The 20,070-nt window shown below is 48.6% G+C and overlaps 2 protein-coding genes across 6 annotated transcripts in view; both read left to right on the forward strand.

The window, feature by feature from the left end:
• Nucleotides 1–20,070, forward strand: part of AGBL4 (ATP/GTP binding protein like 4) — a 1,476,328-nt gene that overhangs the window by 1,244,118 nt on the left and 212,140 nt on the right. The window lies entirely within an intron of this gene.
• Nucleotides 1–20,070, forward strand: part of BEND5 (BEN domain containing 5) — a 48,208-nt gene that overhangs the window by 12,189 nt on the left and 15,949 nt on the right. The window contains exons 1-3 of one of the 3 annotated variants that reach the window (XM_032846641.1): nucleotides 2,581–2,803; nucleotides 3,069–3,202; nucleotides 5,358–5,742. In XM_032846641.1, the coding sequence (XP_032702532.1) occupies nucleotides 3,098–3,202; nucleotides 5,358–5,742 (490 nt within the window). In that variant the 5' untranslated portion in view covers nucleotides 2,581–2,803; nucleotides 3,069–3,097. Of the gene's footprint in view, nucleotides 1–2,580; nucleotides 2,804–3,068; nucleotides 3,203–5,357; nucleotides 5,743–20,070 lie in introns of those variants that run through there. The other 2 variants (XM_032846640.1, XM_032846639.1) reach the window with 2 other exon arrangements.

Below are 20,070 nucleotides of genomic sequence, written 5' to 3' on the forward strand. Positions count from 1 at the left end.
GTTCCTCTTACCTCGGCATTCAAGGCCATTTATTCTCTAAGCCCCAGTCACCTTCACTTCCTCCCTCACCTCTTTCTTCTGCCTGTAATTGAACCATGTTTTATAAGCATTCCAGTCTAAATAGTTTCCCAGCCTTCCTTTTTAAGTTTCTAGTCTTTGTCCCTTTTATGTGATCTGGATCCTTACCATCCTTATATAGCTGTCCTTTGATGAGCACTGACTGCCCACGTACCATTCACTTCCATCAAGTACTTAATAGAACTTGATACAGAAGTGGTCATCTTCCCAGCATCCTGGCAGAATGATTGAGGCACAGATGAGGAAGCAGGATCAGAGATGTAAAGTAACTTACCCAAGATCACGCAGTAAGGAGTCTAGCTCAGATGCCGCCTCCTTTCAGAAGCCTGCCATGGTTGCACTGACCAAAGTGATCTCCCTTGGCTCTGAGATCCTATAGCAGTTACTTCCCCCTTATGCAAACTCACCATGTGAGATCTTGGCTTATCTTTTTCCTTGGTTTTTATCTTGTGCCCCCACAGTTGGGTGCTCAGGCTCCATGTTCTGGGGCCCAGGCTAGAACCTGTAAGTATAAATTATCAGTAAATGTTATGCTGAGGTGTAAGAAGAAATGCTCTGGATGCTGGTTATCAGGTCTGGGGTTCTCATACTGTTCCTGTTTTGACACTAACTTCTGTGACCTTGCACAATTAGTGAGCTCTCCAGAATGAGCACCCAGCCTGTGCTGCTCTCCCTACAGCCCCCTGCATCGTTGAGTGGATGGATGAGTGGACTTCACCATCTGGAGCCTCAGTCTCCTCACCTGTATTTTGAAAGTGTTGAAGGAGATGATCTGAGGATTGTTCTCAGTGCAAATATTACCTCATTTTGTGCATCTGAATGATCGCCTCTCTCCAGCCACCTTGAACCTGAGCTCCACAGTAGCTCCACAGTTTCAGCTCAGGGAGGCAGAGCCTAGCTTGTCATTTCTAGTTTGGCATCTACATCTCAAACCTTTGCCCTTGAATTTGTCAAACTGACAACTAGCTCGGGAGCTTTGCCCCAACACATTCAGAAGTCCTAACACCACCTTCTCATCCTCTGTATCTGTTTTTTCACATGTGAAAACACCTAGCTGCCCCATTTGGGGATAATTTTATTTGAAGCACTTTCTTTAGCTTTTATATTTCAGCAGCTTTTTGACGTAGAGTTTACAATGATTTATAGGAGAAGGAAGTTGCTGCTCTGTGGAAAGACCACAGTCCCTGCTATTGTTCAGGCCTAGCTCACTGGCTATGTTTTATAGGCACAAAAAGAACAAAAACAGGCCTTTCTTGTGAAAAACAGAACCTGAGGATTGTTCCTCCAGTTAATGGGAAAGGCCGTTTTCACCTCTGACCAGGAGAGGGTTGTTAACAAAGACTAGTCATTTTTCCTGGGCAGGTCCCTTGCACTGTACACCCTTCTTAAGTCATTCCTTTATTTTTTTTTTAATTGTATCTTTATTCACCATATGTTTAAGGAAATAAAAATGATTCCGAGCATGTTGCTAGTGTCAGTCTTAATGTTGTGTTCGTTGAGAGCCTCGTGTGTACTTGGCACTGTGTGGTGAGTTAGGTGAATTATTGCTGCCGTCCCCCCAGCTTCGTTACAGAGCACACACCTGAGCTCTGTGAGAGGCCTCACGCTTTCCTCCTCGGCCTGCCACACAGGAGCTGAGGTTCCCACTGAGCTCTCTCTAGCACCAACAGGCTCCCTTCCTATGACTGTTTGGGAAGATGTGGCATTTGACTAGATTCTAGAATAGTTGTGTGCTTATAAGCTGCCTTCTCAGCTTTACTAACAAGTTGTGAAGAGAGAAGCCTGGCTTGGGGGAAGTGTAAGAGAGTGTTTAACACACACACATATGCATGCACACACACACACTCACACATAAAGACCCTCAGAGACTGTATTTAACCAGCTACCTGGCCACGTGCCACATCCGGCATTGGGCAACATGCTAGAAAGTGCATTTGGGATAGAGCAGTGGGAACCTTTGAGGAATCAAAGACACAGTAATTCCCAGAATCTCAGTTCAAGCCCAGAACATAAGACCCCAACCTATTTACCACAAGGGGCCAGCTCCAGGTTCAACTTTCTACCTTTAGAACTCTCCTCTTTGAATTTTTCCTTTTGACATCTACGGCGAAAGACAGATCTGGGAGATAAACTTTGACATCTGTGCAGGAGGAAAAAAAATTCTCTTTTAGATTGTCTGAAGTTGAGCTCAAAGAATGAGAAAGTGAGAAGTCCTATCCCCTTGTATTTGTGTAGCACCTTCTAGTTCGTAGTTCAAATTGGTGTATACGGTTATCACACATAGGCACTGGGTGAGATGCCAGACTCCTGGGTCTTCCTCAGACTCCTGCCTTGGGCAGGCCCCTTCTTTCCTCTGGGTTTGAGTTCCCTCATCTGTGAAATGAGAGAGTTGGGCCAGTTGGTCAGCAGGGCCCCTCAAACTCTGTCGTTCTGTGATCTGATTCCAGTAAAAAGGCAGTAAATGTTACCTGTTAACTCTTCTTCTGTCTGTCTTGACCTCAGCCTGTCCTGTGTCGGGACTGTGGGGAGGCCCTGCCTCCAGAAGAGCCGTCATCCCTTTCATGCTTACTGGCACCTGAGATGGCAGAAAAACACCACATTTTCCTGAGAATTCACTTGGCTTGGAAGGATCTTGGTTGTTGAGGGATCCACAGGCTAGTTTAAACCAAATAGCAATCTAACGGCCATTCCAGTTCCAAGATTCCATGAAAGGCTACCCTTTAAGGTATGCTTGACACAACCCCTAAGCAAAATTACTGGACACGATTTCAGTGCTTTGTACAGTGGTGCTTACAGCGTACGCCTCTGACCGTAGAGCTTGACCTGCACTGCTGCTTTTAGGAGCCTTCATGCAGGCGGGACAGGTCTTGGGTTTGTTTGCTTTTCCTTTTTAACTGGTCTGGCCTCAGTCATTCGCTTGCATTTTAGGTTATGGGTATTTTGAGCGTTTTGACTCATAATGAACCTTGTTCTCTTGATATGCATTTTAGAAGACAAATCTGACCTTGAAAACAGTGTGATGCAGAAGAAAATAAAAATCCCCAAACTTTCTCTCAATCACGTAGAAGAAGATGGGGAGGTTAAAGATTATGGGGATGAAGATTTACAGCTTAGACACATCAAGGTAACAAAATCTTTCCCTTTTTTTTTCTTTTTGGAAGTTCATGGGGACATTGTCAGAGTCTTGATAGCTAACGAGTTCCCCTCTGGCCTCTTTGCCCCATAGAAATGTTTTCTGGGGATTTTTTTCAGGTTGGGTGAGTCTTGGGACAACCAGTGTGCATTTGCCTTGCTGGCCAGCTTTCCAGGAGCCCTGAGTCATGCTGTGCCACCACGCACTACTCAACTGCCCCATCTCGGCAGTATCATCACTGCTGAGTATTTGGAACAGTGCCCTTTCCTCTGTGGCCTACAGCTCTGAGCTCCAGGAATATTAAACAGTCATTCTCGGGCAGTAGTTCAGAGCCAGTCACTATCAGATTGCCCCAAACAGCTAAGGGTAGACTCAATAGGAAGCAGAATGTGCCAGGATTACACAAAGGAGTTTGTGGACCCTGGGTTGAAAGAAAACTTTTACATGAAGTTGTATTTCCTTTGATGTGCTTCCCAGTTGGGTCTCCTCTAGCTTTCTGTAAACCCACTGAATATCTTGTTCAACAAACCAGACGTTTTTTTCTATAGAATGGGTACCCCAGAGGAAGGGAGGAGAAAGAAGGCTGCCTTCTTCATTGACCGTGGTCTGATATTGGACACAAGGCCAAGGACGGCCCCAGGGCACAGTCCCAAAGATGCATCTTGGTTCAGGTGATGCATCCATTGCACCTGTGCTGTGGGCCTGGCCCTGTCCCTGGTCAAGGAGACGAGGAAGACGTGGTCACTGCCCTTGCTGGTCTCACAGTGTAGTGATGCAGACAGTTATCTCAAGTGATCAGTACAATTTTAGCGGATAAGTTCATCTAAACTAGCAGCAACTTATCCCGATGGATAAAATTATAGGATAGGATTTTTGTCATGTAACTCAATCTCAGCACCATGTTGTTTTTGTTTTGTTTTGTTTTTTCATTAAACACCCAGAAATTTATCGAGAGGTTAAGGCAAGCTTGACCTGACTCAGTTAGTTTGTCTGGAATCCGCTATCCTTAGTTGTCTGCACCCTCCCAGAAGTGCCCCAATCGGGAGAGCGCCTGGTCCTCCTGCCCTGAGTGAGGAATTCAGTTGGTCCTGTAACTCCCACTCCCCCACAATGGAAGCTTTGTCTACTTGAGCTGAAATTTCCTCAGGCAGCTGTAACCCCAGCCCCTAGATAGTCCTGGATAATTTTCTTCTCAATGAACTATGCTCTGTATATCCACTGTCTTGCTGAGCTTCATCTTGGCGAGAGTCTGAGGAGAGGCTGGCAAATGTGGGGGAGGGGGCCTCTCGTATTGGAAGCGGGGCTCCAGGTTCTGGATCTGCTCTGTCTGCAAGCTCACCACATGAGCCCAAGCGTGGTCCTTCCCCTCTCGGAGCCTCAGTGTCCTCACCTGGAAAATGAGGGAGTTAAACTGAAGGAACTTGCAGTTCCTGCATTCTTTGAACTTTTCAGTTAAGTAAACATTTATCAAGCCCCTGCCAAGTGCCAGTTCTGAGTAGGCAGTGGAGAAACAGAGAAAATAAGACACGGCTCCTGCCCTCGATTAGAACAGATTAGAGTTCTTAGCGTCCTTCCCAATGAAAGCATTCTTGAGGAAAATATTACTGGTGGAATGCCCTTTGGTTTTTGTGTGTTGGGGGAGGGGGAGGTGGGTGTTTTGTTTTGTCTTGGGGTGTTTTGCCTTTTATGTTTCTGTTGTTGAAGAGATTTGAGTGTGGACTCCCCTGGGATGGTTTGGCCTGGCCTGATTTCTCACAGATTCTCCACTGATAAACATCTAACACCCCTGTGAGCAAGTCACGGCCTAGGCCCTGGGGGTGGGGTGGGGCTGGAGTTGGCGAGGGTGGGCATGATGGACTATGCTCCCCGGAGGCAGAGCCATAGAAGGGATAGAGCACCGGCCTGGGAAACCAGAGTCCCGGCTCTGTCACCAACTGACTGTGTGACCTTAGGCAAGACCCTTCCCCACCTCGAATCTCCGTTTCCCCGTTTGTAAAATGAAAGGCTTTGAGTGTTTGCACAGGTTTCTCCAGGCACTGATGTTCTGTGGTTCTGTGATTCTAGGATTGTCTGGGGAAATATTGAGCCGCAGTCCAAGAAAGTCCCAGCTGCCCTTGCCTGAACTGATTCTCGTTGTCCTACACAGAGACCCGAGGGGCGGAAGCCGAGCGAAGCGGCGCATAAGAGCATTGAGGCCGTGGTGGCCCGGCTGGAGAAGCAGAACGGCCTGAGCCTGGGCCACAGCACGTGTCCGGAGGAGGTCTTCGTGGAGGCCTCGCCGGGCACGGAGGACATGGACAGTCTGGAGGATGCCGTCGTGCCCCGGGCTCTGTATGAGGAGCTGCTGCGCAACTACCAGCAGCAGCAGGAGGAGATGCGCCACCTCCAGCAGGAGCTGGAGCGGACTCGGAGGCAGCTGGTCCAGCAGGCCAAGAAGCTCAAGGAGTACGGGGCACTGGTGTCGGAAATGAAGGAGCTCCGGGACCTCAACCGGAGGCTCCAGGACGTGCTGCTTCTGAGGCTTGGCAGTGGTGAGTGCCCCGGCAGGCCACCTACCGCTCCACACGGTGGGGGGTGGGGGGAGGCTTGGTGCAGCTCTTCTCCAGGGAGGGCATGGGGGACACGAGGGCCAAGTGCCCTCAAGACTAGGGAAGGGCAGACACTTGGCTCAGCAGTCCCCCAAGGTAGAGCCGCCCCTCTCCGGCAGGGAGTCTGACAGGAGCTTCTGAGGGCAGTGGCCTCAGCTACCTGGAACCCGGTAGGGAACATGGAGAAGTGTGGCGCAGAGAACCGGAGCCACCACTCATTCCTGCACTCGTTCAACAAGAGGCAGTCCCAGGGGTTGAAGGAAACCTCTCCAGGGCAGTTTCAGGAACGTGAAGAGAACTACACATGGTCCTAAAAGAGTGTAGTTAAGTCAGAAAGCGATAAATGCCACAGGGGCATGAGGATAAAATGAGAGAGTTCAGAGTTTGGAGAGATTGTTTGTAACTGAGGGAGACGTCAGGAAGGAGGTGGTCCTTCAAGCAGGCCTTGGAGGTTGGGGATATCTCAAGGCCGGAGAGGAGGCAGAGGGCAGCAGCCCCTGAGGGTGGGAGAGTGCCCCGAGCCTGCTGAGAAGAGATACTCCACGTGTACTTTGAGGACAGGGGTCGAAGACCTTGAAAACCAGGCCAGCTGGAACGTTGGACTTGTTTGGGAAGGAATGAAAAACACTGAAGAGCTTTTGAGCAAGAGGCACATGACCTTAGGAGGATTAACATAAAGATGTAGAAAACTCCTTTGGTTTCCTCATAGAAGAACTTAAGAGGCTCTTAACGCTGTAAGCGATATTAACAAACTAGGTTTTTGGGTTTTCTCATATAATGTGGTTTAGAAGCAGGAATCAGGAAATTTGAAAGGCAGCAGCCTGGACAGCAGGGGGAAATGACTGCCTCGCAGAGAGAACAAGAAAGAAACACTCTCAGAACACAAGAATCAAGAATTGTAAAAGATAGAGGCCAGTCACTATTGCGGAAACCAGTGTAACAGGGTTCACAGCCACCACATCCCCAGAGGGCAATCATTACTAAGCCTGTGCCAGTGGTTTTTTTGCTTAAAAATGGGAGCAATCCAGTCTAGAAACACACAAGTTCTATTCCCATAGTTTGAATCAAATATAATTTTGCACTCAAGAAGGAAGGTTTCTGTTATCAGGTAATAGATTTCTATGTAAAGCCTCATTCATTCTGCTTTGATGTTTAGGTAGATGTGCTCTTACCCTACCTCACTTATATTCATAGCTGTCTTTTATATCTTAGAGTGGGTCCCGGAGACGGTGTCTCAGTAGATCTTCAGAATGGCTCAGGTAGTCAGCTGAGAGGTTTTCCATGCCTTTGGCACAGAGAAGGAAACTGAGGTTGGGACTTACCCAGAGCCACTGGGGAGGCAGAGACAGAACTCACGTCAGACCAAGTCCCCTTATAATCTAGGCCGGTAGTTTCCCCACTTTCTGACTCGGCCTTGGTCTTGGACCTTCTCCCAGGTCAGAGCCTGTAGAGGTGTGAAGTGGCAGTAAAGGTCACATGTGGTAGGCAACCTAAAGAGTTATTAAAATTCTACCTCGAAATAAAAATCTTAAAAAGAAGCCCTAACTGCAAAATTTCACAGAAGCTATGTTGGTCTTGGAGTTGGGATGGGGGATAGGGAGACAATTGAAATTTTCAGAAAGAAGTGTTTCCTGGTCTTCAAATGAGTAATTTTTATTTTCACTGCACCTTATATGCTACACCTTTTGTAAAATTCTTGTGGGGAAAAAGCACACTAACAACAAAAACTCCCCACGCCATTGTTTCAACTCCTGGGGAAACTGCCTGCTTTGTATGATCATGAACTGGGCTTAAACTCCAGAAACCACTCCTGGACCTCTGGGGCAATAAGACACTGCATTTTGCATCATTACGTTCCTCTTTAGTCGTAAAAACAGACTAACTTGACCTCAGCCATAGTTTCAGTGTCTTGAACTTCCCAGGCTCTCCTACCCCCACAGGCCTTGATTGCCATCATGAGGACCAGTGGTGGGCTCTTCCCTGCTCAGTCACCACTGTCTTCATAGTGGATGGGCTGAATGGAAGTCAGCTCAGGCCGCCAGTGTGTGTGGAGCACCCACGACTACGTGCAGGGGGCCGTGGGCATCCAAGAACACTACACTCACCGTCCCTAACCTGTGAGAGCTTAAAGTCTGTTGATTAGCACTTGTTGATTGGAGAATGATAATGTGCCAAGTTCTAAGACAAGTCCATAAGAAAGTAACAGAAGGGTTTCTACCCTGAGGGGAATTTGTATGTTTTCACAGGCATAGTCTAGTCTTCGGAATCAGCCAAGCCTGGATTCAACTTCCCTACTTCCCAACTCTGGCTTTGGGAACTTTCTTTTCTCCCTTTCTTCCTTGTTTCCTTTCCTCCTTCCCTCTGTTCTTCCGTAGTTATTCACTGGTCTTCTGCTATGTGCTAGGCATTTTGCCTAGTGGTGAGAGGTTGATATGTTTAAGATATAGCCCTTGCCCTCTGCCGTTGAAGAGGTCAGAATTCGATGAAGGAGATAGCCACTGACACAACTAGTGACCGCACAAGGCATAAATGTTACCAGAAGGACAAAAGCACGTGGGGCTGTGGGACTGCAGAAGAGGGGCATCCACTGAATTTGGGGGGACTGGAGAAGAAAGACTTCCTGAAGGAAATGACATCTAAGCTGGAACCTGAAGGGTGAATGTTTGTTACTCAGACCTGAGTGAGTACATGGGAGAGTGAGGAGTAATCGAGGCAGAGAGCAACTCTCTGACCCTTGGTGTTCTCATCTGTCAAGTGGAAATATTAATACCCCTCATAGCATGGTGCCTGGCATTCTGGTTGGTGCCCACTTAACTGTCAGCTTTTTTTTTCACGTCATATAGTGGCAGGGGCCCAGTTTGGTTTTTAATTCTGTCCCCCTAACCATAATTGACTGTAAAACCTTGGGTAGGTTAACTAACTTCATGTCTGTCAGGGTCTGCTGTTATAGAAGGGTGATATATATACATACACATACTATAACTTAGTCAGCCAACATTGACCAGGTGCTTTCTGAGCTTAGGGGCCTGGAGAGACACAAAGAAGTCTAAGACACTGGAAGTTGAAGTTGGGGTGTGGGTAGTGATGGAGGTAAATATGTAAGCATGTAGTTGAAATGCAGTGTGATGACTCCTAGAAGGAGTTGGGTGGCTAGCTTAGCCTTTGAAGGTGGAATTCTCTTAGTGAGTCTGGGAAGACACCCCCTGCTGTAATAGCTCTTCATCTGTGCACATCATCAAGACACTGCTAACATGGCAAAGAGCCAGCAAGTGACTAAGACCCTCTTTGTTTCTTGGCTTCATGTGTCCTCTGAGAGCACATCCTGAGCTGTACCATCCTTGGCCCCGTGGGCCTAACTCAGGCATTGTTCTTAGAGGCCCTTCCTTGCATATTTTTCCTATCCACCTTGCCTGGGGGTGCAGCTCAATGGCCTTTGTCCAGCTGGGGTGCTGGATCATCTATACCATAACAGGCAGATTCAGAGGCAAGAGAGGTCAATAGGTCACCAATGCTCAGTTTTAAAAAGAAGGCCCCCTCCCTGCCTGGAAGCATCATTGCTGACTCCCCCAGGCCTTATGGTCCTGCAGGTGGTGGATAAGAAGGGGCAGAGAGCAGGAGTCTGACCCCTTGAGCCCGATGGGGACCTCAGAGTGGTGAGCAGACCTTCTAACAGCCAGGAGTCATAACAGTGCTCCTGGTGGAGGTCGGGGGCTAAAAGGCAAGAGAACAGCAGCAAGACAGGATGAGATGTTTCCAAGACTTCCCTACATGGCTCACTCCTTCATTTGTGCCCTTATTAATTCAGCTTTCATTCATTCCACAAATACACATAAGCTGGGTTTAACAGGAAAGATTCTCTAGAGCATGGAGTCCTGGAGACATGAAGGAGCTTACCCAGGAAGTGGACTGGTGCTGCTAATGTGGAGACAAGCCCAGACAGCGTCACAGGCCCATTCCGGGGGTTGGGGGGTCTCCTGACACCTGGTCCTATGTGACTCTCTCTGGGCCCTCACCTGCACAGCCTTCTTTAACCCTTGGACTTCATTGTCACAGATGTGGAGGTGACTCCTGCCCCCACTCCCCACAAAAGACATCTCTGTGAAACAGAACTTTCCTTTCTGTGATCGGAGCATGGGAAACAAAGAGGGTCTTAGTCACTTGCTGAGGGGAAGGAGCCCCACTCTCCCCCTGAGGGTCTCTGCTCTCAGGCCCTCTGTGACAGCGTCAAACTTAAGTGAGGAAGCAAATGTCAAGAATAAAGCCCTGTGAGCATAAAGCATATTATGTTTAATAAATGCCAATCTTTTTCCTTTTGTGCTCTCTTTGGCCCACCCTCTCCCAAAGAAGTAAATACTGAGGACCCAGAAAGCATGCGGATAGTCCAACTGATATATACCTGTGCATATGTTCATTATTTTCATTAATTCACCAATTATTTACTGAGGACATCCTTCGTGCCAGGACTGCGTTAGGTGCTAGGCATATAGAAACAAACAAGACGGTCCTGTTTTTAAACATTTACAAGTTAGAGCGCTGGAGCCATGATTATTGAACTGGTGCTCAGCAGACTCAAGAGCTCCAGGGGCTTGAGGGGAGGCACACTGGAAAGCCAGTTGCAAGGGGGAGCTGTGGTATGTGAGAGAGACTCCATGGTCCCTCTCGCTTTCTCCTCGGCTACATTCCTTGTCTGTAGAGGTGAAAGACAAAAGCTTAGACATCGTCCTCAGTGTTAGCACAAGTGCCTCTTAGATAGTTATATTCATTTTGGTGTGATTCAAGTGATTTTAGTCCAGCTAAAGCTGACAAGGACTCTGTGAGGAATATGGAGAGGAAGACATAATCCCGGCCTTCAAGGTACACAGTCCAGTGGGGAGCACAGACGTGCACATAGCACGACACCAGGGAGAACAAAACAAGGGCTGTCATTGCAGGAGGGAGGAATATACTGGTTTTAGATTTGGGGTGTGCTTTGTCAGGGAATGGAGGCAGAAATGATGAATCCTGACCCGAAAGAGGGTATAATAACATAATAATGAGCGTAATAATGGTAATTCACACATGCATCACACTTACAGGTTTGAAAGCACCTTGACATTTTTATATCATCGAACTATTGCGATAGCCCTATTGTGAGGCCAACTAAGGAGGATTATTCCCACTTGAGCGAGGAGAAGCAAAAAGAAGAGCTCACATTCCCTGTTGGCCAGATCACAGGCTGGTTGAAAATTTGAAGGGGAAAGCCATTGTCTGTAAATCTGTCTTGGCTCTTTAGAGCTGGGTTTCTATCACCTCTGGTCCCCTCTGGGCTCATGCCTTGTGTTCTGTCCAAGGTCCGTTAAAATATCAGCTTTGATCTTTAAAATCCTTTGCAGTTGGAGCTGGATTCTTTAAGCACGGGTCTCTGATGGTACCTTTGAAAAGGCAGCTAATGTCAGCCAAGTGCCTCCTGCTGACTTTCCCCTATGCCGAGGCGGCCTGGGCTTTGGCAACAGATACCACTCGAGTTTGAATCTCAGCTCTCTGGGTCAGTACCTGTGCAACTTCAAGTAAATGACTGAGCCCTTCGCAGCCTCTGTTTTCTCCTCAGTAAAATGGCTATCTTTAATGCCTACTCAGTGATTAAGGGCCTGCATGGGCCCGAGGTCAGAAGTACTGGGGTTTTGAACCCTGGCTTTTCCATGGTCTAATTTGTTACCTTGAGCAAGTTACTTAAATTTCTGGGCCTTAGTTACCTCCTCTGTAAAGCGGAGTCAATGAGAGTACCAACCATTATAGTTCTTATGAGGAGTAAACGAGCAGACGTATGAGAAGATCTCTGTCCAGGGGCTGGCATGTAGTAAGTGTGCAGTGGGTCCTGCATATGATGTAGGATCATTGGAGGATGTACATGGGATAATGTTTGTGTAATGCTCGGCATATAGAGTCATTGTCCTGCCACAGAGCACGGGTATAGTTGTCTTGGCGTATCTTAATCTTTGGTCAACCCCCAATGCCTCCTGGAGATTTCTGCTTCCCCTGGTAAGTCCTCAGAAATCATTCTTAAATGGGCCATTTTACAACTTTGCCTGGCCTCAAGCTCAAGTTCACTGGTCTGTAGTTTATAGAATTCTCCCTCCACCCACTGTTCCTGAACAGAATTCTCTTTTCCCATCCCCAGTCCTCAACCACTCCTTTTGACCCTCTCAGTCCTTCAGCCATCACTGTTTATGGCTCAGTTTCCTCCTTGCTGGGGCTCTCCTTCTGGGGCCCCTTCACCTCAGGATGCTTTGCCGTCTTCTACAGCCTCAGTCCGTTCTCACCTATCAGCAGGAGCGCTCACAAAAGTTGGGCACTGAGGGGGGCCACAGAGGGTAGGGGAGAGCCATCCTGTCAGGTCGGGCTTGTGTATCCCCATTGCAGAGGTAAGGCCCTGGAGGTCCACGAGCTGACAGCTGCATCCATGAGTGGTGGAGTGGGGCCAGAACCACTGTGCGCCATGCCTCCTCAACTTGGGTGGCAGGAGAAGATCTAGTGGTGAGAAGTGGAATTGTTTCTCCTAAAGATATGGGTGATCTTCTACTTTGAAGGGCTCTTTGCACCATTAACTGAAAGATTACCCATAGTTCCTCCTCGATGATTTTAAGAACAGATTTCAGAGTGGCAGGGCCATCCAGGAGCCTCCTTCCTCTTTCTCTCTGGAGTTCATTTCTCCAGAGCCATGGGGATGGGGCTGAGGGACAACTCCAGGCTGTCCCTTTGTTACCTGCTTGGGTAACTTAGAACACGTAGGAGTTGCTGGGCTTTTCTCTACTGCCAGAACAGGAATGTACTTTCCCTGTAGAACGGTACTTTGCCTGATGGTCATTGGCTTTGGTGTGGCCAGAGGTGGAAAGGCTTGTTCTCTGCTGGATTTACCAGTCATAGGAAATGGAGGTAGGAGAGGGCTCCTTACGGGCAAAGGCTGGCCTCTCTGAATACCTGATTTAGGCCCGACACTAGGGGCTTGTCATATATAAAACAGCCTCCATGATAGATAAGATCATCCCCTGAGGCCCAGAGAGCAGGCTCAGATGTAGTATCTTTCCTGAGGTTGCCCATTCAGGGGATGGTAGAAGTAGGTTCGAGTTGAGGCCTGTCTTACTTTTCCATACACCAGGTAGGCTAATCCCACAGGCATCCGGCCCCGGGGTTTCTACAGTGGCTGTGTCTCCCCTGCCTTCATGATTAAACCTCCTTTTTGTGCTACAGTGGATTCGGGGACTATTGGATGGGATGTTAACGCACCTAATTTAAGAGCCTACCATTTCTTCTTAGCCTTACCAAGCTGTATGATCTCAAGATGCCAACCAGAAAATTCTGAGAGTTTTTATAGAAATTACCTCTTTCAATAAGAAACCAATCCAACCTTCACCCCCATCTTATAGATGGGAAAACTGAGGACCAGAGAGGGCACAGGACATGCCTAGGCCATGTGGAATCTGAACAGATCCATCCTCATGAAGCAACAGAGGGTTAAGATGAATGGATGGACTGAGTCTGGTTGCCTAGTTCAGCGGGGCCCAGAGTCTGGCCACACTGTCTGTTACTATTCCAGGCAGCTGAATTTGGTTGGAGGTAATTCTTAGAGCCCTAGCATGCTAGTCCTGTGGGGAGCCCCAGAGCTTACTTCGTGCAGCATCCACACGGGACAAGAAGCCTTTTGTAGCCTCCTTGCCAAGTGATCATCCTGCCTCCTGTAACATCCCTCTAGAGACAGAAAGCTCACTCACTGCCTTCCAGTGCAGTCCGTCCCATTACTGGGTGGCTCTGACTGTAGGGAAATGGTTTTGTGCAGGAGCATTTGTCAGACTCTTCCTTTGTTCCAGGCCCTACACTGGCCCCGGGGAAATCAGACAGCTAAGACCCTGGTGCTGCCTTAAAGAGTCCCGATGTCATTAGCCGACAGGTGCAAAACAGTGTGAGCTTTGCTATACTCCTGGGCTCCCAGAGTGTTGGGAGAGGATACAGAGGAAGGCTCCTTAGGTGACTGGGCAGGGGTACTGAAGGTGGCTGGAGAAGGCCCCCCCATGAGGAACTCGTTAGGTTTATCCGGATGAAGAGAAAGTGAATAGGATCTCAGGCAGCAAGACAGCCTGAACAAAGATTTAGCGTTAGGAGAGAAGCTGGCCCTCTTGTGTAGTTTCTGGCTGGACTACATGATGGAGAGCTAGCTCGGAGGAAGTACATGTCTGGTGGGACGGTCTCATGCTGTTCTGTACATTCTTGCCGTTTGGATGCTCTCTGGGCCCAGATGGTTGGATGGGGAGGGAAGTGGAAGAATCACAGATGAGGAACCAGCCCAGTTTTGACTGCCCACCGGCTTGCAAAGTATAGGCTCAGAGCTGCTAGAGGTGAGATGCATCCCAGGGACACCCGCTCCTTGCCACTGCCCCCTTGTGGAGTTCTTTAAGGACTCCCACTCCCCAAGGTCAGAGATGAGCGGAGAGTCCCACAGAGTAAGGATGACATGAGACGCCTTTGAAATCTGAAACCTGCCCTTGGCTGAGGAGGTGGAGAGCAGTGGAAGGAGCGCGGCTTTAGAATTGAACAGCCCAGAATTTGAGTCCTCACCACCTGTGAGACTTTTGGCACATTACCTCTCTGAGCCTCTACAGAGATGATAAGATCTGTTTTGCAGGACTTCCATGAGGATTAACTTCTTTACTTTAACACATGTTTAATGACTGCTGTATGCCAGAGACATTGTACTGGGTGCTGTGGAGATAGTGAACAAGACCAAGGCTGCCCTTGCAGTTTCTCCACTGTAGCCAGGAGATGTGAAACAAATAATTACTTGACATCAAGGTGAAAAGTACTACAAAGATTGAAGAAAGAGCGAGAGATTTTGGTGTAGGGAGCAGAACAAAGAAGACATTCAGTAGGTATCGGTCTCCTCAGAGAGGAGCAAATATGTCATTTGAAATGGGCGCTACAGTTCCTCAAAGTGGGGAAAATACCCTGACTCCCATGACTGGGGCCCTGGGCCCACTCCTGCCACTCCTTGCTGGGTTTCTGCCCCATGGAAAGGGCTCACAGGTCCATTCCAGCTCTGCTGCCATGTGGGTTTGACTCCTGAGGAGGGGACCCTGCTGTGGGGGCATCCAGCTGAGCTGCAGGAACTTGCCCAGTCTGGTACCTCAGGCAATACCGGCTTTTCCTGCCTCTGCCCAGCAAAGCCTGCCCAGCCCTTGGTCACAGAAGGTGCTGGGAAAATGGGGAAGGTGGGGGAGAAGGACCCAAAGAACCGCTGCTTACTATGACCCCATCCCCTGCCTGACCATCCCTCTACCTTCCCCAGACCTCATCACACATCAGTGCTCCAGTCAAAGCTCAGCTCTTCCCTGAAGCCCCCCAGGGTCACCAAGTTGGTGGTGACCCCTCCGTCCCCAGACCCTTTACAGATCATCATGCTGCCCACTTTCTGGCTGGTCATGGAGCCTTGATTATGTGCCAAGTGCCCTCACTGTTTGAGAGGCCTTCACTCCCAGTGAGCTCCTGCCCATCAGTCCTCCAAACCCCAGCACAGAAGTGTGTGGCTAGCCCTCGGAAGCCTTCCTAAGTCTCCTCCAGGTGGAGCATCCCCTCCTTTGCTTTTGTTCCCAAGTCTTTATCCTGACCTTTGGTCTGTTGCCTGCCTTCTGTCACTGCTGGGCTGTCAACCATTCAGGGCTGATCTAGCCCAAGGCTAGTACTTCGTAGATGCTCAGCAGATTCTCACTGAGAGAATGAGACCAGGTTTGTCCCCGCCCTCACTGGAGGCACAGTGCAGCTAAGAAACAAGCGCAGGGACAATAGCAGGTGAAAGCAGCTGATTGATGCCTTTTGAGAAACAGTGATGGGGTCCACAGAGGAGGGCCCACCTGCCTACCTCTGTGCCATCTTCCCTGCCTCTTTCTAAGGCTCTTGTGTACCTCCTTTGTTGTTACCTAGCTATTCTCGGGCTCAGGTCTTTGTAAACAGGGTGGAATCCTCATTCTTCTACCCAATCCAGCGTGCCTTTGTGCCACAGTAGCGGTTCTGAATGCATGTAAGAATGTTGACTTGATTCACTTTGCATTTAGGAAGAAACTAGAATGACACCTGTAGCAGAGAAACTTCCTATTCACTGACAGAAGTGATACTAAAAGTACTAAGTGAAATGATTTAGTACTTTTTAAGAAAAATCTAATATTCTTAGTCTTTCTGTTTCAGCAGAAATCAGAAATGGTATTTCGTGTTCAAACATAGACATGTATTTTGGGGACATAGATGACTTCTGAACCTCCTGGAGGTCACACAAGCATTAACTTTTTTTAGAAAGGTTTTCAGGAAGAACATCATTAGTCTAATGTAAGCCAGACAAAAACAGAGTGATATAATTTCATTTATTCGTTGTGCCAACAAACACTTATAAGCCCCTTACTCTGTGCCATGATTCCCATTTTATGGAAAGGGCCCCTGGGGCTTAAAGACTAAAATAAGTAACAGAACCTGTTCTTATACCAGGTTTTCTAACTAAAGCCAGTGCTTGTCTATCAAATCACAGCTATTTGTATGCAAAGTAATGGAGTTTCACATAAAAGCCTCCACTTCTGCAGAACTGGGACAACGGTGTTTTCTCTGGGGCCCCCAGTGCCTCACTGGGCCTAGATCTTGGGATGCCAGCAGGGACTGTGTGCTGAATGGGCTCCTGAATGACTGAATGAAAAGACAAGTACTACCTTTTATACTTTTTTAAAAGCTTCCTTTACCCAGCTGAGAGGTTTCTCTCCATGGAAGGTGTATTTTCCCCAAAATAAACCCGAAGTGGATCAAAAGGCTTTTTTTTTTTTAAATTCCTACTCTTCCCACAACATGAAAAAAGTTCCTTTGTTGCCTAAAATATCTGCACCAGATCTTACAATGCTGTCTCTTCGTGCAAGTGCTTATTATTGTGGCTAATTTGGTCACATGTGTTTGAAGGAGAACAATGCCTCAGAAATTTTTAAAAGCAAAACAGCAATCTGAGGCATTTGTTGTAATGAGATGTAAATTGCCATCATCGTTAGTAGTAGAGCCGACTAAAATTCGCAATGAAATCTTTTTCTCCCCTCCTTCTTAAATTAAAAGCACTAGAGGCTCTCCCCTCACCTCCCCAAAGAAATCGCATGCTTTTTAGTCCTTTTCTTTTGGATTCTGTAATACCGAACACCCTGTTTTAAGGATCCAGTCATCCTTTCATTCACCTGCCACGTCCTGAGCCTCTGTTTTGTGCCTGCCTCTGTGCTGGGCTCTTCCGAAGGCATCACCAGCTTGCGTGGTGGCTATGGGCAATCCCCACTTTGCAGGTAGGAAAAGCCAAGGCACAGAGGGGGAGGTGCCTAGTCTAAGGTCATGAAGCTGTGATTCATACCCAGGTCCCCTGAGAAGCCCCTCCTGAGGCGTGCCTTTGGCTGGTCTGCCCTCCTTGCTGAGGCGGAGGAACCAGTGCTGAAGAAGAGAGCAGCCTCTGGGTGTTAAATGGTACTGAGGGAGAATGGTAGGAAACAGTTTTCCTCAAAAGCCAGAAGATCCCAACACTGTGGTCCCCGAGGAGACCAGCATGAGCCCAGGGGGGCACGGGCGTGCCGTGGGGGTGCCAGGACCTGCTCTGTGTGCACCAAAGCCATGGTTTAGTGGTGGATTAACAGAGTGGCCAGGGATAACGTGTGTGTGAGGGAGGGGCGGTGCGGGGGAGCAGTGTTTCCTCAGTGCCCGCTCTGTGCCACACCCTGGAGTGCTCATTTCTTATATATCGTCAACTCACTGAATCTTCAGTCTTGCCAGATCTCTGTTGTGGCTCCTCAGGTGAGTCAACAGGGTCAGAAAGGTTAAGTAATTATTCATGTGGAAATTACCTGTTGAAGGTAGAATGTGAACCAGGCACTCACTGTGCTGAGCCCTGGTCTCTGAAATAAAAAGACACAGCCTCTGCCTGTCCTCAGGCCTCACAGTCTAGTGGGGGAGACAGACACAGAAACAGCTGAGTGCCTCTGATTATTGTGGGGGTGAGAGGCAGAGTTCCTCCACCTGAAGAAGCTTACGGCTCACCCTAAACAGTTAAGTGGCAAATCCAGAATTTAAATTCCAGTCTCTGACTCCTAATTCTAAGCCAAGGCGTGGAGAGAATAACACTCCCCTTTGGAAGGGATAGAATAGCCTCATGGAGGAGGTGGCATTTGAGTCAGGCCTTGAGTGCCTGGTGGAGTTTGGCTGGGTGGACATCTGTGGGGTAGAGTGGTCGGACAGCAGGATCGCCGCAAGCATAGACTGCGAAGCTGCTAAGGAATGGTGTTTGTGGGGAGAGGGCCAGGCTGGCACTTTGGTGTGGAGTCTGACTTGGCGGGGGGGAGGGAGCAGCAGGGGATGGGGCTGGAAAAGTGACTCTCAGCCCTCACTCCTAATGTCCCTTATATGTCCCTCTGTAGCCCTCCGAGTCATCTGTTCCGGCTGGCTCTTTCCAATCTGTTTGACAGCCTAATTTCTACTTCCTGGGCCAGAAAGGTGACAGAAGTCTAAAGACAGCTCCCACCCACCCCCGCCTGTAGCCCTAAGCACCTCAACTCAGCAGCAGGGCTTTGTTTCGGGACCTTTGCCCCAGCCTGTCTAAATCCCCTCCTCCCCAACAGCTCTCTCCCCTCATGTCATGAAGGATTTATTGAGAACCTACAGTGTGCCAGGTGCTGTTCTGGGTGCCAAGACTGCAAAGAAAGTAAAATTTTGCCCCAAAGAGCTTCACAGTCTAATGTGGACAACAGACAGATTGGCAGATAATTGCAAACAGAATTTGCTGGAAGTATTTATAAAACAGAGGCATCCCTCCCCTCTGCCCCCACCCAGTAGTGACCAGAGCAAGGCCTTACAGAGGACATACCTAAGCTCAATGGCAGGCAGATGTGGCTTTATGCAAGGCGGAGACAATAGCACCTCCAAAGGCATGGTGGCTGGGACCGCACAGCTTCGGGGGTCCTGGGCAGAAGCAAGAAGTGAACACCAGGAGTAGAGAGGAGGCTGGTTGTTCTGGGCCTCAGGAAGGCTACAGTGTATGACATCGTTTTGAGGGTAATTAGGAAGGAAGGTGCTAAGCAAGGAAGGACACAGTCTTGGGTCTTAGGTCAAGGAGATCTCTTTGGCAGCTATGTTAGAGATGGATGGGAGAGAACCAGACTGAAGTCAGAGCTGAACTGGAGTCCTCTTGTCCACCATCTTTTCATAGAAGGAAAAAGAAGTTTTAGAGAATGGACACAATCTTGCCAAAGATGATCTGTGAGCCAGTGGCTACGGGGACCTCATCCTCTCAGCCCAGCCCTTTTTCCTGTTGCTGAATGTCAGAGCAGGAAGAGACCTCAGATGCCAACTGGGCCATGCCCTTTAGGGGAAACTGAAATAATTACCTCTTCCCTGATCTAAGAAAAGATCAAATGCTCCACTTGAGTTTTATCTCAGAAATTCAACCTGAGGGGCGCCTGGGTGGCTCAGTGGGGTAGGGCCTCTGCGTTCGGCTCAGGTCATGATCTCAGGGTCCTGGGATCAAGCCCCCGCGTCGGGCTCTCTGCTCCGCAGGGAGCCTGCTTCCTCCTGCCTCTCTGCCTAGTTGTGATTTCTCTCTGTCAAATAAATAAAATATTAAAAAAAAAAAAAAAGAAAAGAAATTCAACCTGAGATCTCACACAGAGAGAGGAGAAACTTTGGCGTCTGCTTCTGAAACTGTAGAATTCTTCTTTCATTGTTGTCATTCTTTTATTATTGAGCAAACATTCAGAGAATACCTACTAGGTGCCAGGGGCTGGGGACAAAGAGAAGAGCCCAGCTCTTGAATAGGCGCCACAGTATTAGGAGCTGCCATCAGAACAATCATGATGTCGTCTGTCCTTCACTCTGCCACCTTCTGCATCTACAGTTCACTCCCCTGTGGCCCCGCAATTAAAACACAGCGGAGCCAGGCACAGCACCGAAACTGACTGTCCCAAGATGAGCCCTGCGTTTCCATCAGCACGGTTCTGCTGCCCGGCCACGTTGCCTTCTGTTTTGTGCAGGGCTCACACTTACACCCTTGGAGACTGCCGAGATTCTGTCTTGCAGATGGCAGCGGCCGGCAAGTCAGGAATGATAGTCTTGTTCTAGGAAGCCGTGTCACGAGGAATTTTAGTAACAAAATCACCAATACCATCTCTACCACCAGCCGAAGTCTAGGATATAGCAATTGAACATAGAATTGCAACTAGCTCATTAGGGCTTTGATGTATAAAGAGCTCT

Source organism: Lontra canadensis, unplaced genomic scaffold (assembly GCF_010015895.1).
Source record: "Lontra canadensis isolate GAN:19392208 unplaced genomic scaffold, GSC_riverotter_1.0 scaffold179, whole genome shotgun sequence".
In the NCBI taxonomy this organism is placed as follows: domain Eukaryota; kingdom Metazoa; phylum Chordata; class Mammalia; order Carnivora; family Mustelidae; genus Lontra; species Lontra canadensis.